Source organism: Eucyclogobius newberryi, unplaced genomic scaffold (genome assembly GCF_026437365.1).
Source record: "Eucyclogobius newberryi isolate DKJ021-1_F unplaced genomic scaffold, fEucNew1.0.hap1 SCAF_2, whole genome shotgun sequence".
In the NCBI taxonomy this organism is placed as follows: Eukaryota; Metazoa; Chordata; class Actinopteri; order Gobiiformes; family Gobiidae; genus Eucyclogobius; species Eucyclogobius newberryi.
The window spans coordinates 19448865-19465821 of record NW_027315834.1 but is presented as its reverse complement, the minus strand read 5'-3'; the positions used below and the strand labels follow the sequence as shown (position 1 = coordinate 19465821).

At 39.7% G+C, this 16957-nt stretch overlaps 3 protein-coding genes across 3 annotated transcripts; 1 reads left to right on the top strand and 2 right to left on the bottom strand.

Annotated features, from left to right (window-relative positions):
• Window positions 1-362: 362 nt before the first annotated feature.
• Window positions 363-10889, bottom strand: LOC140367598 (rapamycin-insensitive companion of mTOR-like). Its single transcript, XM_072454137.1, is given in 30 exon segments — window positions 363-503; window positions 506-538; window positions 600-738; window positions 807-933; window positions 1014-1163; window positions 1231-1413; window positions 1500-1575; window positions 1665-1830; window positions 1947-2703; window positions 2766-2977; window positions 3561-3667; window positions 3750-3842; window positions 5201-5288; window positions 5406-5515; window positions 5595-5673; window positions 5746-5822; window positions 6313-6477; window positions 6559-6685; window positions 6750-6949; window positions 7040-7175; window positions 7256-7302; window positions 7369-7470; window positions 9573-9738; window positions 9816-9916; window positions 9998-10078; window positions 10178-10244; window positions 10316-10406; window positions 10486-10573; window positions 10647-10729; window positions 10809-10889. Coding segments are annotated over 30 exon segments (3927 nt in total). The 5' UTR covers window positions 10855-10889; the 3' UTR covers window positions 363-473.
• Window positions 10890-10905: 16 nt separating this feature from the next.
• LOC140367597 (rapamycin-insensitive companion of mTOR-like) lies at window positions 10906-13001 on the bottom strand. The gene is made up of 9 exons (XM_072454136.1): window positions 12928-13001; window positions 12815-12862; window positions 12038-12135; window positions 11904-11968; window positions 11706-11837; window positions 11554-11617; window positions 11337-11463; window positions 11092-11261; window positions 10906-10998 (listed from the first exon to the last, which is right to left on the bottom strand). Exons 1-9 carry the CDS (start codon window positions 12965-12967, stop codon window positions 10927-10929), a joined length of 816 nt encoding a protein of 271 aa, XP_072310237.1. The 5' UTR covers window positions 12968-13001; the 3' UTR covers window positions 10906-10926.
• Window positions 13002-13873: 872 nt separating this feature from the next.
• derl2 (derlin 2) lies at window positions 13874-16774 on the top strand. Its single transcript, XM_072454170.1, has 7 exons — window positions 13874-14011; window positions 14827-14892; window positions 15330-15403; window positions 15539-15632; window positions 15807-16002; window positions 16076-16166; window positions 16253-16774. Exons 1-7 carry the CDS (start codon window positions 13919-13921, stop codon window positions 16356-16358), a joined length of 720 nt encoding a protein of 239 aa, XP_072310271.1. The 5' UTR covers window positions 13874-13918; the 3' UTR covers window positions 16359-16774.
• The last annotated feature ends 183 nt before the right edge of the window (window positions 16775-16957 follow it).

Genomic DNA, 16957 nt, shown 5'->3' with positions numbered 1-16957 from the left:
AAATCTCCTGGCAAACCCAATCTCACCACCCTGACCTCAACACAGAAAATGTCACCCAAAATGCAGACAATTTACAAACACATTTTCTTGGCAGTTTAAACATTAATTTAACAAAGTAAATATTTTTATTATTTATTGTTACTATTGTGCATTTTGGCAACTTTTAGCCCTGGTTAATATTAAGTTGCAGTATTATGTTGTAGTAAAATAATACATTTACATTTTAAAAAAACTAGGCAAGATTTTTTATCTTCTCGTATCTTGTCATACGCCAATGCATTTTAAACTAATCCAACATTATCTGCAGAATTAAGGGATAGAACAATTTAAAATCAACTAGAAGGCTGAGTTTGGTGTAGAGAACATTTGTATATTGGTCTATTACAGATTTCTCTAGTATTGCATATATTTAACTTGAAATGGTTTAGGATCTGTGTGGGGCAAGGTTGACTCAACACAAGTTGAATTAGTATTCAGAACGTGGGCTTGATGTTCTGTGCTGTGACTTGGACAGAACGCTCTCTGCTGCTGCATACATCTGACAAAGAGAGAGACAAAATTAGCGTTTTCATTAACCATAAATATTGTAGTGTTCTTACAGGGACAAATGGCACATCTTGAAAGAGCTCCTGTATGAAACGACGAGATGGCAGTCGAAAAGTGCAGTGAGCGAGCAGATGCGACACCTCTGAATACAGACAAATGTCATCAAAGGCATACGGGAACTTCTCCTTGATCCTACCAAGACACAAGACACTCATAAGACAGTACTGGGCAAAACAAAAACATTACAATAGGATGCTTACGTCAAGAGGTTGGCCTCATGTTTTTTTGTTCCCACCGATGAACTGAGGTTAATAATTAGACGCAGCACCTCTTTCCTGTGGAGGACCTTACCCACTGGGGTGTCTTTGGGCATTGACTTTCCTCCTTCTTAAGAGCAATTTGAAATGATTAGTCTAGAGAACATTCAAGTTTGTTTGGATAGAAGAATGCTATGCCAAGACTTATACCCAAAGCCTTTTCAGTGCTGCCAGCTGATCCATGGGAGATAACGTCACCGCAAACCAACACTTCTGTCCGGTTGGATGTGGTCAAGGTGTCTATGTGGGTTGCCGCAGGTGCCGCAGGTGTCTCTACATTAGAAGCCACTTCGGCAAGATCTGATTAATAAAGGTTACATTTAAATATCAAACTTTAATATTAATTTGATAATATAAAGTATTCCACCTGGGTAGCAGTTGTGAGAAACAGAGCCAAGCACGGAGAGGGCAGCACAATACAGACAATTGTTATCATTGTGTTCCTGGAGACCAGTGTCCTCTGAGCCCAGCATCTTAAGTGGGTCTGATAGACTGACTGCCACCAGCTCAGTGAAGTGGGGCCTCTCTGGCTGATATCCATTAGAGAAGCCTGACAAAGCAATGAAAATAAATAGTGAGCTACTGAGGCATTTGGCACTTAATGTGGGCACTGCTGATGTCCATGGTGGGTCTCACCACTGTCAATATGTTTAGCAGAGCAAGCTTCCGACGTAGGGCTTGACATTTTTTGAAAATATGGAGTTTCTTTGACCTGAGCCAGAGAAAGCTTTCATTAGCAGTCCTAAAAGATAATCATAGTGTATACGTATTTTAATAAGATAAATTAGCAGTCGTGGTTACCTGGAACATACAGTTTATATCAACAGGTAAGGCAAGCCCTATGTAATCGTCAGAGGAGGTGGACATTAAAGAGCGGACAGAAGAGGAACGCTGCAGTGTGCTTTGGTTAATAGGCCTCAGTAGTCTCTCCTTCTCAAAAGCTGCAAAACTAATAGCTTTTAAAAATCTGAAAGCAAAAACAGCACTGTTCAAGAAGAAATATTCAATGATAACAAAAATATTTGTAGAATAGAACTGCATCATGCAGATTATGGTCACTTTATACTTAAATCTGAGTCCTACCGCTTAGAGGTGAGTCTTGAGTCCAAGCTGCCTGTGTTCATAGTGATGGCATCAGCGTAAAGTATGTCTTTGGCTGGAGACACCAGTGATTCACCATGAGACAAAGATGGCTGCATGCGCTGGTGTTGCAGCCTCCTGAGGGTGGCATACCCCAGGGCATCCCGAGGACTTGTGTAGGCATAGTGGGCACTGAGGAATCGCAGGGTGCAGCTGCTCAGAGGCGTCACAGAAGGAGAGCTGAGAGACTGGGCCCTGCGTGGCAGAGTGTGAGATGATCCAGGAAGAACCAGAGAAGTGGAGCAGGACTTGGGGATTGTCAGAGGAGCAGAAGCCAGATGTTGTGGGTTTAACATAATCTGGTTGGTTATGCTGCTTGGACAGAGACAGTCAGTGCTAGAGTCCAGGATTTCCCTTGACTCACTGAAGGAGCTAACACTGTTGGCGGCAGAGTCTATGTTCAGACTCAGACTGCACATCTTCAAACCATCAATATCCAAAGCATCTTTACTCTGCTCAACTGACCTATTTACTTCTCCCGCTCCACTGCCAGGAGTGTTTTCATTTGATGCATCTATCTCATCAGTCGACCTATCTTTAGATAGACTCCCATTTTTGTACGAAAGAAAAGAGTGGCCTGATCCAAAAGAGTGGTGACGTCTCATTGTCTGGAGATTGTCTGAGGTTGGGTCCATCAGTTTGTCCAAGGCTTTTTCAACAAACTCCCCACTTTCCACCCTTTCACCATTACGTGTAATATCTGAAAATCATTAGATGATATTAGCTCCATGTCTTTCATATTTTGCAAATAGTTAAACCTACCTGGATGTCCAGACTCTGCATCATTATTGTGCCTAGAGCGGGTGGCCTCAGTGGAGTGTAGTGTGTTGGGTTTGAGATGTGCCTCAAACTCCTCTGGAACGACAGGCCACAGTGTGCTGCGACTGTGACGCACAGAGTCCCAGCCCTCCCGCTTCAGCACCTCACAGCCGTGTTTAGTTCTGCTCATTAAACCTAGCACATACACACATGTCCTGCACAGAATACAGATGCTTGTGATATGTTTGGAAATATGATCAGCAGCGTTCAGACTTTTTTAAGATCTTTAAGATGCAGATTTTATTTATTTTTTTGACTGGTAAATGTAATATTTTAATTGATTACATTATTTTAAATAATAAGATTTATAAATATGAATGTACATCTAGTATTTTTAGTTTAAATTTGGTGCAATATTGTGTCTAAAATGAAACAAAATATTTATAGTAGCTGACGCTAATTTGTCAGTCTATTTGTTTCTGAGAGAGAGAGAGGGAGAGAAAGAGAGAGGGAGAGAGAGAGAGAGAGAGAGAGAGAGAGAGAGAGAGAGAGAGAGAGAGAGAGAGAGAGAGAGAGAGAGAGAGAGAGAGAGAAAAGCGACTGTAAAAGATAAGCTAAGCTACTTAACATTTCTTCATCTGTCTTTTAGTTTTCACTGTGTGTTGAATGGTAAATCCAGACACATTACCATCAGTACAAAGCGTGATGTCCCCCAATTTACAGCCTCCGAGTGGAGTTGGGTGTGGCCCATCCAATTTCAGCCCCTGAATGTGATGCCAAATAACTGAAGAGCTTTACCCTCTGATAGACAGGACTTCACAATGATATGCTAGAGCAACAATGTCAGGAATCACGCTCTCCTCCAGCAGCAGGTTCAGACCCCAGTTTGTGGAACCTATATTACCCTGTGGTAAAAATGGAGGCAATAGATGTTCTGATTGTATTCAAATTAATCATATGAATGATTATTATAAAAATGTCTCTCACCAAAGCCCAGAGGGCAGCCTTCAGTTGTTTGATTCTATCCCAATGATCCAAGTTTGGAGATCGTACATGACAGCTTAGATCATACACCACATTCTACAGCAAAAATATCATATTGACATGTTGAAGGAATCCTTAGGCTTGGAGAAACAGGACTTTCATAGATATTTACAAATCAAAGCAATGACCATTGTAAACCTCTGACTGAAATGTTTATTAAGGCATTTAAATCACTTTTAAGAAGTTCTATTCATTCTAAATAAATACATAAATAATCGGGACAACATTTTACTATAGATATTGAAAATAAATGGCGTGGTCGAGTGGATAGAACATGAGTGCTCCATGTGAGCACAGTGCAGTGTTGAATATGGCTCTTGACAGTTTGCTGCAATGTCCTTCCCCAATCGCTTTCCCACTTCACGCTGTACTGTCCTGTCTATTAAAATAATAAATGAGAAGGACAAGATAACTTTGTTTTGGCAGATGAAGAATGCGAAAGTATATACACCCCAATGGAGGACCACATAATAACAACTTTTGAAGGAATTCTGTTGGGAAAATGTTTTTTTTTTCATAACACCATGTCAAGGTGCTCATTAGTCACAAGGAAATTCTGACTGCTGAAGAAACTGTGGTTGCCAGGTGGTTCACCATTGTCATGTTTTTGGGACTGCCCTGTTGCTCAGAATGATTGGACTGAGATCAAACATTATAAACTCTCTTTGCCACTGACATCCCACTGGACTTCAGAACTATGTATCTGGGCCAAAAAAGTCCTGCCATGGACACAGTAAATACAACAGTTTGGAACATGCTTTTGGTGGCAGGGAAGAAGGTCATTACATTCCAACCAGACAAAAATAGTTTGTTATAATTTAAAAAAAAGTATAGACTATATCTAAATATATTATTTAGTTTTGAATTGCCATTTAAATTAATTTTAAACATTGAAGTGGTGATGGTTGTCCAAGTTCAAGTCTAATTAATGTTTTTTTAAAAATAAGAATTGAATTTCATACATGGACTAGTAAGGTAAAATGTTCAACTTATGAAAATTGATCCTAACGGATATTAAAAAATGATGAGCCATAAGATCACAGCTAGATGTGGCCGTTCTGTGAGGAATTTGCATGTTTTACACATGTTTATGTTGTGTGACACTTTTGTTTTCAAAGCCACAGTTTAGATAAGAAAGAACCTTCGCACCAGATTTTGAGTTGAAAGAGATCATTATCATTATCATTATTGTTATGAACAGAGATTAATTAGTTGCATTTTTGTATTTTGGGATGGCTTCCTGACCAAAGTATGCTGAAGATCTGGAGATGGGTCTCTGGGGCTGCACTCTAGGTTGCCTCAGTGGCATGGGTATAATCCAGATAACAAATGTCCCCTTGGGACAATAAAATGTACCTTACATGACTTAAAATAAAGAACACATTTTACAGTACCTGAGATTCCAAAAGTTGGCAGCCAGGTTTACTGTGAACGAGCTGGCCGTACAAATGCACAGGGAGGTAAACATGAGGCTTATGTTTCCTGTCAGACACACATTTTTGAAAGCAAAAAGTTGTATGTTTCAGTGTTCTAAAAACGCAATGTTCTTGAAATAGATATTACATCAGTTAACATCTAAATACATGTAAATGTACTTACCTTTGATTGCTGCGCCGGACATAGTTATCCCCATTCACAGCTTTTTGATATGTGGTCAGAGCCTCATTCAGCTGTTCCTCAATGATATCAACATACCTCAGATTATACAACTGTTGCAAAGCAGAAGGAAATACATAAAACAATATGCACAATGTTTAAGATATTAAACATTAACAGTGCTCTGTTGACCTTTTTCCATTTTTCCATCTGGGATGTAACAAATTCTTTGTCACTGAGATACGCAAATCCTTTTGGAATTGACAAAAATCTGATGGATAGCAATTAGAAGCTGTAAAACAACAGTAGCTTTGAATAGCCATTTTCAAAAAGGGAAGTGTACCTCAGCAACAGGAGAAGACCTTTGTCTCCCAGATGAGTAAGTGCCGGTTTCATCTCAATCAGCGCATGGAGGTTAGCCTGGAAAATCACAGTAAAGCCACACAATGCTGGGTAAATCTAGTGCTTATAGACACACGTGTACATTATATACTGCCTTTCCAAAAAAAAACAAGTCGCCACATGGATTCAACTAAGCAAATACAGTAGGTACTCCAACTGGATAATTGCAGCATGGATGATGAACTTTCATCTTCAACAAGGTCATTTTTTTAAGGAATCTAATCTACAACAGATCTGAACCCCAGTGAGAGTGTTTGGGACGAGCTGGAGAAGGCTTTGTGCAGTGGTCACTCTCACACATCATCAATACAAGATCAACGATGGTGAAGAATAATGCAACACTGAATAGAAATAAAAATGTTAATATTGCAGAAATTATTGAAACTATGCCACAGCGAATGGGTGCTGTAATCAGAACTAACGGTGGTACTACCAAATATTAGAGCCTGTGCCCCTTTTTTCAGTGGCAACTTTTTTTTTGGACAGGCAGTGTATTTCCTGTCACTACCATATCTCCACAGGCTTCATCCAGTATGTCTAAGGCCTCCACTGAAACAGCCTTACTGCGGTCATGAAGTTGAGTGACCAGGAGCTCAATGCCCCAGCTACTGAAGAACTCCACATTTGCTCTCAGCAGTACACGCAGGTGTTTAGTGGCGTATAACCTACAAGACTATACAAAAACACACATGACAATAAAAGTACAAGCTGAGGTGATTTTTAGACTTTTGGAATCTAGTACTCGGTGTCTTACATCTGCAGCAGCTGTGAGGATTTTGGAGAGAATTACACGTGCAAGTCCGTCCCGACTGTAGTTCAGACTAGTGACTGTTAGCTTCAGGAGGTGCTCTTGGTTCTTCACGGTGCATAGATTGAGCAAACTAGGGCAAGAAACATGCTATTATAATAACTGTACATATTCCAAATGTTAGATCAAATATTTACCATTGGAAGACACTGCACTTTTCAAGCATTTTGACGCCATGTGGATAAGCCGACAAGGTACCCAAGAAGAGGAGGTAGTACTGACTGAGTGTAGTTAAAAGAGTATTGCTCTGCGTGCATTGATCGGATCTTAAGCCAAGGTAGGTGTCCAACCACTGGACAATGTCTGTCACCAAATCTTCAAGAAAGCCCTGGCCCTCCTTGCAAATGAAAATGTTTTGTTTGTGTGTGTGTGTGTGTAAATATGATAAATTAACTTTGAATGAATATTTTTTGCCATGTTACTGTACCTCTTCAGATTGCATAAGAAACTCAACGAACTGGCAGCCAACCACTGTGATCTGTCTCGCCTTAGGGTTGTCCAGCTCAAGACTACAGAAAAGATTGCCACTCGGCTTGTAGAAAAACAGCAGTCGACGCACAAATCTGACAAAACACAAACAATTTCAAGAAAGTGCTGGACGGTGAAGCAGATTTGATTTAGGTTCACTGCTAATTCTACTTACATGTGCATCTGTTCACCTTTATTGCTTCGAAGACTGACATTTGGCCACTTCAAATGATAAAAAGGCATCAATACATTTTTCACAACACATTTGTCCAAACAAAATTCCTTGACCTTTAAAATGGTTCCAATCAGGCTCCAGTCCCAGTCAAGGCTCTCCTTGTGGTTAAGGATATGGCTTTCCTTCAAGGTAGTCATCAGAGCATCCTCAGTGTCCTGTAGCAACAAACAAAATCAACATAGTGACAACAAAGATAAAATATAGCCGCAAGCGGCAATGATCGGCCCTCGCCACGCCGCCGCCACGCCGCAAGAGGAGGGGGCGCTAACGCGCCCCAATTGTCCTTTTATTGCGCCTACTGCTGAATCTGTGACGCTGTCACATCTTCTCCCCTTTGTTTTACCATCAAAAAGCAATTTTATTTTGAATTCTTGGCACAATGTGCGGCTTTGCCGCACAGACACCGTGACTCTTTGAATAAAAATGTGGATCACTTTTGATGGTCCACCCCTGAAGATGAGTCTCACCAAATTTCAGGTTAATAGGGCTAACGCCCTAAGAGGAGTTTGTGAAAGTATAAAGTGTAAACATGTTCTGGCGATTTCCCCATTGGAATAACATGGAAGGTTTCGGTCATCGTTACGGCAACGCCATAACAATTATGACATGGCTCTCATTGACTTTTTTGATGGGGATGCTAAAATTGAGTTGTGTGTCAAATTTCATATAATTTCGCAAAACTAAACATTTAACCTCCATATAAAATCTGTAGGGGGCGCTGTGGCGCCAAATGAATTTATTTCACTTCAAGTGGGTTTAGGGCAAAGAGTTTAACAACTGATTCTAATTTGACGCAATTCGGACTTTATCTGCGCAAACGGCAGAAATTTTAAATATGGGAGATTTCTGAAATTCTAGCTACAGTTTGCGGCTTCGCCGCACAGAGACCGTGAGAGGTATCAATGTAATTTGGATAACTTTTGATGTCCCACTCCTCAGTAGCATTTTCACAAAATTTCAGCTTTTTAGGGCCAACGCCCTGGGAGGAGTTCGTAAAAGTACGACGTTTGGAAAAACTCCAAAATCATGTTTAGCCATTTTTGAAGCAATATGGCCGACATTTGGTTGGGCGGACGGCGTTGCCGTAATAATATTTTTTACTTCTCTTGTCACCATCTACCTCTGCGCCAAATTTCATGATTCTACGATCAGATTTTTTTTGGGTCATTTCCCATCTCTCAATGCATTTTTGGTACATTTGGGGGCGCTGACCCGCCAATTTTTTTTATTTTAGAAAAGGGAAATAGCCAGAATGTAGAGAGGCACGATTTTTAGAGGTGTGCAAATTTTTGTGACTTTTCGTCAATGTTCACTGGGTGAAAAATAGGGGGGTTGGTCCCGAGAAGAATAAGAAGAAGAAGAATATTCCGATGCGAAAACAATGTTTCCCATTTTTCAAATATCATAAACTATACATTTTCGGAAAGCGCTCGCGCTTTCCTACCTCATGGTGTGGGTCCCTGGTCACTGACGGGTACTTTTGTTAATTTTGAGTGGGCTCCGCCCACTTTGTGTTTTTGGCCCTCTATACAGTAATAATGTTCAATTTTTGCATTACATGCTTATATGCACGGAACATGCAAGAGATGGGGAACGTATTCGTGAGCTACTTAGGGCAAATGAGTGCTTTATATGGGGATGACGACCGCCTTGCGGTCGTCATCTCAATGTAAAGTGCTTGTTTAGTGCGCACTTTTGCACGGGCTTCGCCCGTTTACAACGGTAATGTTCCATTTTCCTACTATTAATTAGTATGCACGGGGCGTGCGTGAGTGAAGGAGTGCGTTAGTGAGTGTTTGGAAGTGGGCGAGCGCTTCGCGCTCGATTTCGTGCGCACTACGTGCGCACTTTCGCAGCCGTGCTTCGCACGGCCTTACGAGATTAATAGGCCTCTCGCCAGCTTGTGGCGCTCGGGCCTAATAAAAAAGATTAATTCTATAGCACAATTTCAGAATATGTGTAAACATTGTGGAAGCAGGTGGAGACCAGACCAACCTGAACAGAAAAAGTGTTATTGTGGTAGAAGGGGTAAGATTACAAATACCATCTGATCAAATTCTCTTAGAGAAGAATAACGCCTTTGTCTGCTGGCTCTTCACAAATTGCTTGTCACGGTCAGCTTGGCATTAGTAGTATATGACCCATTTCACATAATTTAAAATGAATCAAATTCATTGAACAACAGAACACATGATCCCTGGAACAACTTTGTTAGAACGCAAAACAAAAAACAGATCAGTTGGATTTCAAGTGGTACCTTGATGATAAAAATGTCTTTCTGAAGTCTGAAGTGCTGGTCACGAGTGTAGTGTGACGCTCCGGATGTTCGCAGGATGTGATCCAAATACAAACTACAGGGTTTAGGCTGAACTTTCTTCTTTTCATGGAAGCATTTCATATTATTGACAGCAGCACTTGCTCGTCTAAAGTTGGACAAGTTGTATTTTAGTACATTAGTAACAAATAGTATAAAGAGGTTAAAGGAGAATAATTTTCTTACAGGCGTTTGTCATGAGGGATGTCAAAAGAGGCAGCGACATTGACAAGAGTGGGTAAGCAGTGCAGATGGAGACTTTGGCTGTGTGGAAGTATGCGGTTTGCCTAATTGGGGGGAAAAGGCAAATATTTAAAAAAAAATTCAAACATCTTTTGCTGTAAGATTACCTATAGGCTGGTTCATACCATATTAAGCAGCTCTTTCAATAAAATGGTTGCCCGTATGGATATAATATCATCACTGCTTGCAATCACTTCCACCAAACCCTGGACAGTTCACAAATTTTAAATAATGAACATATATGTGTCTAGTAAATTTTATTATTTACTACATTTATTCTTGGTTAGTTTGGTTAGTATTCACACCTCTAACAAACCACTCTTGATGAAAGCCGAAAGTACAAAAGCGAGGTAGTTGTGCATCAGGTCTGGCCTACAAAAATATATGTTTTTTTAATATTATGTTATTTTCTATTATAGATCAAATAAAGTATAATAGTTTACCTTGAGCATGATCTGTGTGGAAGGAGTGCTGTTGCTTCAGAGGCCACAAACCCATCAGACAATTTCCAGTTGTCCTGAAATTTGCTCGGGTCTTAGAGGAAGAAAAAAAATAAAAATCAAATGAAATACCTTACAAACATGAGAGGATATCAACTTGTAAGTGTACCGACCTACACTGCTTAGAGCTTCCATAAAGTTCATGCTGGGCATAGGTATAGTTAAATGAAAAATGTCATATAATACTTCTAACAAAGCTTTCTGAAAGACAAACCGCAGTATAGTTTTAATATACTCTAGATGACAGAGTAACAATAAAAATAAGAATACATACCCGCACTTCCATGTTTGGTATACACAAGAGGCCAATCAGGGATTGTATCCCAGTGCTGCCTGACTTACAGAGGCTAATGATACCTACAGGTCAAAACAACAGGTGTCGTTACTTCAATGACAAACAAAGATAACAAGTCTAATTGTGAATCATTGCATTTACCTGACCAGGAGCGAAATGAAGCCACTATAGACATTTTACTGGCCATAAATCGAGTCTCCCTGTTTAAATAAATACAGTAACTAATTGTTGTAAATGTTTTTTCACTGATTTATTACACTCACTTTGACTGGCCCTCCTCCGCGTCTGGGTTGTGTCTGTAGTGGAAATCTGTATATGGAGCCAGGATTTGCTAAAATGTCCATTAATGAAAACAGTTTAACAGTTTAAGTGATAGACTACACAGTTAAAATACACAAAGAAAGTAGTTGACCAACTTACATACCTCAAACTCTACGTCAGAGCGTACAAACTGGCGTGTGTGTGGATGGTTGAGGAGGTGGAGGATGGTGGTGATCAGAGCCTCATTGATGCGACTCAGCTGACAGTCAGTCACGCTCTTCAGGATGGTGCTGAGGCCACCCGCCTGTGCCACCACAACAGGGTTTTTCAGCGCTGCTCAAGAAAAGGCCCACACAAATTTTGCCACAACCGTCCACTCTGACGCCAATGTCTGTCACTTGCACTCACCCAGTTCACAAATGATCGCCACACAGGCCCGAGACAGACGGTCACGCTCATTGTGTCCATTGTTGCCCACAGCAATTAGTGAGTTAGTGACAGAAGAAGGAAACAGCAGTGCACTTACAGTGATCATCTGTGAGACACAAGAGAAAACAGGGTTTTGATAAACCTCTTTTCCTACGGAGAATAAAGTGCAAAAAATGTCAGTTGCAACCAATTTTACCTTTCGAGCTAATCTGAGAGCCTGTGTCCTCTCTCCTTCATTATTTTGCTGAATGTCAATACACCTTCCCAAAAGAGTCCGTAAAAAAGATATTAAAAGGCAGAATATAGAAAATGGGAAAGTGGAAAACTTGTTCAAAAGCCATAATTTACCTTGCAATGAGATAATCCACCTGCAGATACAGCACCTTCTCCAGCGTGCAGCTGTCAGAGATGAGGTGTCGTAGTGCTCGCAGTCCAGCTGCACGGACTTCTTTAGCTTCATGCAGCAAGGCTAGACGCAGACTTATAGACGGACAAAGACATTGCAAACAACTGAATATTTTTTATTTTTTAAATATTCAAACTTACCATATAATGATCTCCTCCAGTGTAAAGCCAAGCTTCTCCTCAGAAAGGCCGACACTGCAAAGAAGCTGAAGCAACAGCAAAAGAATGATCATATATGAAAAACATGTTTGTGATTTTTATTTCAAAAATATTACCTTTACAAAGTTGTTTAAGTGAGCGAGTTTACACGTGGGAGAAACTCCTTGCTGCTTTGCAACATTTTTAAGAATTTCCAGAAGATTTTCTGCTGGGTCTGAACATAGTAAAACAAAGGAGCAACAAAATCATATAATACTCTCCCTGATACAGTGCTGATAATAGATTTTATGACTGGTTTCACTTTAATATCATCTTGGCATGTCAAATGCTTGTTGTCCTATATGACCCCTGAAGAATTAGTGACCACAAAGTCAGGTGTCAAACAGAAACAAAGTCACATCAGGGGTAAATAATGGCACCCGTGACAGAAACAGCAAAGGTGAAGGTGCCACAAAAATATTCGGTACGTTATAATATTTCAATTATAATATAATAATATAAATAATTATTTATAATAATCAATTAGGAATCCTATAGTTGATTCAAAGAAGACTAAGCTGTTTCTAATGTTCAGAATTTTTTTCTAGTGCACTGAGAGACGAAATAATCCAGGTCTCCAGGGAGCCAAATCTTGTAGATTCCTGCTCTAATTTGCGTTTTATTATCTCCCAGGGAGGTTTGGTGTTTTTGTGCTTGGTTCATTAAGCACATTTGGTTGTCTTCATTGATCATTGACTGCATACGCGGATTACTTACAGGGACTTTGCACAGCACCAAAACAACTTTGGTCATTCTTGATATGGAGTTTGATGCAAATGCGTGGCTCAGACAGTGAGACCGCCGCATCGCCCGGAGCGACGAGGATGAGCGGCGCACTTTTATAATGAACCTACCTCTGCAAAGATCCAAAGGGACGTGTTCCTCTCCGCCGTCATCGCGACCTGTCAAAAACACAGATGGTGTAAAGTCAACTCAGTCTCGGTGGGACTTTGGATAAGTTTCTCACATCTGCGGGACGCGCGGCTCCGGATGCTGCTCGCCGCCATCTGTGCAGACGCCGGTAAACTGCGAGAACAAGGTGTGTGATTGCGACTGACCCACAGCATAACAGAGGAAACACTATCGCGAGAACCTGCAGCAATTACTTAAAAAAAAGAGTGACCAAGCCCAGGCAATGTGTAATAAATGCATACTACGGCTTAATAACTAACTCTGATGGACAAAGGTGAGCGGTTATACATTCTGACTGCTCGGCCATAATACCATAATCAATCTTGAATGTGGTCAAATAAAGCATGGACATTTCTAAACCCCAATTTTGTTCATTGGATATAGTCTCTGAAGGAATAGGAACATTTATATCCCGGTTGCCTTGCTGAGAACAAATGTTATCATGATATCAAAGGTTGCATCTCCTTTAATTGTGTTATTGATAAAGCCGTTTATGCTCATGTTCTGTCCATAAACATATACTTGTTCACCAAATTCATAGTTTGCAGTGCATAGGGCTACCTGCTACATTTCAACTTCTCAATGTGTTTTGGGAAAAGTGCACGTGTATTGATGCATAAATATAAAAAATAAAAAAATAAAATATATATATATCAAAACTCTCAAATATAATATAGTATGTATACAATTCCAGGGGGTTGGGCTATTTATGGGTTTAATCTTCATAGCTCTTCATCATAGCTGATAGTGAGGATTTTGCCTATTCAAAAGATGTCTTATTTTGTTTTGAACTGTTGATGGAAACAGTGCTAGATCTCCAGTAATCTGAATGCCTTGGATAGTCTACTTTACTGATCTCGGTTCATTTGACCATTGACAGTGCATTTGACTCACCCTTCATGCCGCTGGGGCAGCTCTGGCTGAATTTGCTTCAATCTGTCGGATGGCCTCGTGAACTGAATGCCCCGCCCATAACCACGCCCCCTGAGGCCTTTCTGAAATGACGTGTCATGAAAGTCCGGAAGTGACTTCTGTTTCAGTCCAAAATGGCTTACCAAACCCTACAGCAGGAATATTTACAGATTCCTGTTGTGACTAGGGCTTATACCACGGCCTGTGTCCTCACAACTGCAGCAGTGGTAAGATAACATTGTGTTTGTAGTAAATGTGTGATACAGCTGTGTGTTTGTGGTGCGTGTGTATTGGAGAAAGTGTTTATTTTGTGGGTTAGCCACAGCCACAGAAGGGTAACGTTACGTGTCCAAAACATGGTCAAAAACATCTGCGTCTGAGGGGCCAAATTTACCTGGATATTAACTATTATACAGTGTTTTCAAACAGCGTTTGAGATAATCGAACTCGCATGTAAGTAACGTAACTGCTGAAGTGAAAGTTTCTGTGTTTGTAAAGCACCATCAGCTGTGTGTTGTGATACATCAGTCTACGTTAGAGGCACTAAAACTGGATGTATTTTCATTAGAGATGGCTCAAACTATGGTTCAAAACGAGGTTTTTTTGGTGACGTTTGAATAAAGTTTGGATATTAAGAATCAGTGTTATTGCATTGTTATAGTAAAAACGGCCTTTCCTGCTCTTATCAAAGTATAATTTTAGTGATTCCTATTCACTGTATAGGCTTACGCTTGTAAAATGTTGGCCATAGATTTGAAAACAAAGCATTTCTGGTCGTTTTTTTGTACAAATTACACTTGATCTGCACCAGTGACAAGTGCTGACAGTCCATTGGCTGTTTCACACTTTCAGAAGCAGTGGCGCGCGCTGAGTGGTTCTCCAAGTGACTGACGCCCAGTTTTAATCCTGTGGTTTAATTATCACTGTACACTTGGACACACTGTTGCTTTCGTTATAAATAATGCTATGTATAATTTATCATGACATGTTTTTCAATTTAGTGATGTGATCATAATGTTTATTTTTGTTTTGTGTTTTACAGCAATTGGAGATCATCACACCCTTTCAGCTTTACTTTAATCCAGATTTGATTTTAAGAAATTATCAAGTAAGTAACTGCGTTATTGCTTTATCACAACATCGAATATAGCATGGGCCTGTCACCATCACACATTTTGAAGCATATTGATATATATCATGCACTATACAAAGAAATACTACAATAAACAATAAAACTGAAACCTTTTTATGCAAAAACTAAAACCCGAAAGCAGGACAATCCCAGCAAATCAGTTTTTGAATGTACATTATATTTAAAGTGCATCAACTGCCAAATGAACCAATAATGAGCCATATAAGTTACTTTTTCAACCCTCTTCAGCTTGTAACAGAAATCTTTCCGCTCTTGCAAAGAAAATGTACACACAATAGATATTGAGCCTCAAAATATGTTGTTCCAGCTGTATTGTATTGAACGATAACTCAGCATAGTAATTATTAGGCCTAATCTAGTGCATTGTTCATGTGAAATCTTTGTTTTCACAGGTATGGCGACTAATAACCAACTTCCTCTTTTTTGGACCGGTTGGCTTCAATTTTCTATTCAACATGATATTTTTGTATCCTTTTTAAAATACTTTTTTCTCAATTCAATATATTTAGTTAAGAAGTATTTAACGCACTTTCACCTTTTTATAATAGCATTTGAATATGAATATAATTTTTGGGTGTTTTCTCTTAACAATTATTTTAAGATACAGATATTGTCGAATGCTCGAAGAAGGCTCTTTCAGGGGCCGGACGGCTGACTTCGTATTCATGTTCCTTTTTGGTGGGCTACTGATGACGGTATCCTTTTTAAATAAAATATTTATACTAAATATTTCAACCATATAATTGTTTGAATAGTAATATTGAGCACTTTTCAAAGAACTCAAATGTTTTAGCAGGTTGTGGTATTAATTCCACACACTAAAATATGTAGCAGCTGTACATTAGTATTGTTTCTTAACAAAGTTTAAGATCTTTGGCACATTTGTGAGCCTGGTTTTCCTGGGCCAAGCCTTTACTATTATGCTGGTGTATGTGTGGAGCAGAAGAAACCCCAATGTTCGCATGAATTTCTTTGGCCTGCTGAATTTCCAGGCTCCTTTTCTGCCCTGGGTTTTGATGGGATTCTCACTTCTACTCGGGAACTCTATTATTGTGGATCTCTTAGGTATGTATGCACAGCTGTCTTTCAAAATGGAAAATATAAATAGTGCTTGTATTCTAGATGTTCTACTTTCTAGGTATTGCTGTTGGACATGTGTACTTCTTCTTGGAAGATATTTTTCCAAACCAGCCTGGCGGTGGACGTTGGCTTAAGACACCATCTATTATGTTAGTCTAAACAAAATGTTTTCAAATGTCTTTTTGCAAATTGCATACACCAAGAAAAGGCAAAAACATGATATTTTTTTTTGCAGAAAGATGCTGTTTGACACTCCTGAGGAAGATGCCAACTACAATCCTCTGCCTGAGGAGCGCCCTGGAGGATTTGCCTGGGGAGAAGGACAGCGACTCGGAGGCTAACAAGCCTCTGTGCCAAGCTTGGTTTTAGGGTCACTACAGACATTCCCTAAAAATTAAGGGACAAACATGGTCTTTGTTCATGACATGTTTGTGAAGTTCTGGACAATGAATGCCAACCAACTAGAACTTATTTGGGAGTAACATTTTGTAAATGGGCCTGAATCATCCAGAGAAACTTTTCTTGAAGCCAGATTGATGCTCCATGAATATTAGAAAGAATTCAAGCTTCTCTGATCGGTGAATGGTGAGTCGATGGCTTGGTGATGTTTGGTCTTCATCAAAAAGTATTGATGAAAAAAGGAAGAATGACAGCGGCTAAAATTATTCAGGATTATCTGTTCTGTTCATATGGCTAAGTGCATTTTTTTTTTCCATTTCACTTTTTTTATAAATAATAAATTTCTGTGGCAAGTGAATTACTCCTTTTTATTTTTGACATAATCAATCAAACGAATAAATACAAAATTGAATTTGTTAAATACAAACATGAGAATGTGTGGGGTATCGATTGGATAAATGGATAAGAGTAGATCAAGTTCAAGTTGTGTTACAACTTCACCATCTCAAGTTGTTTATGGCTCTTTATGCTGCGCCAGTGT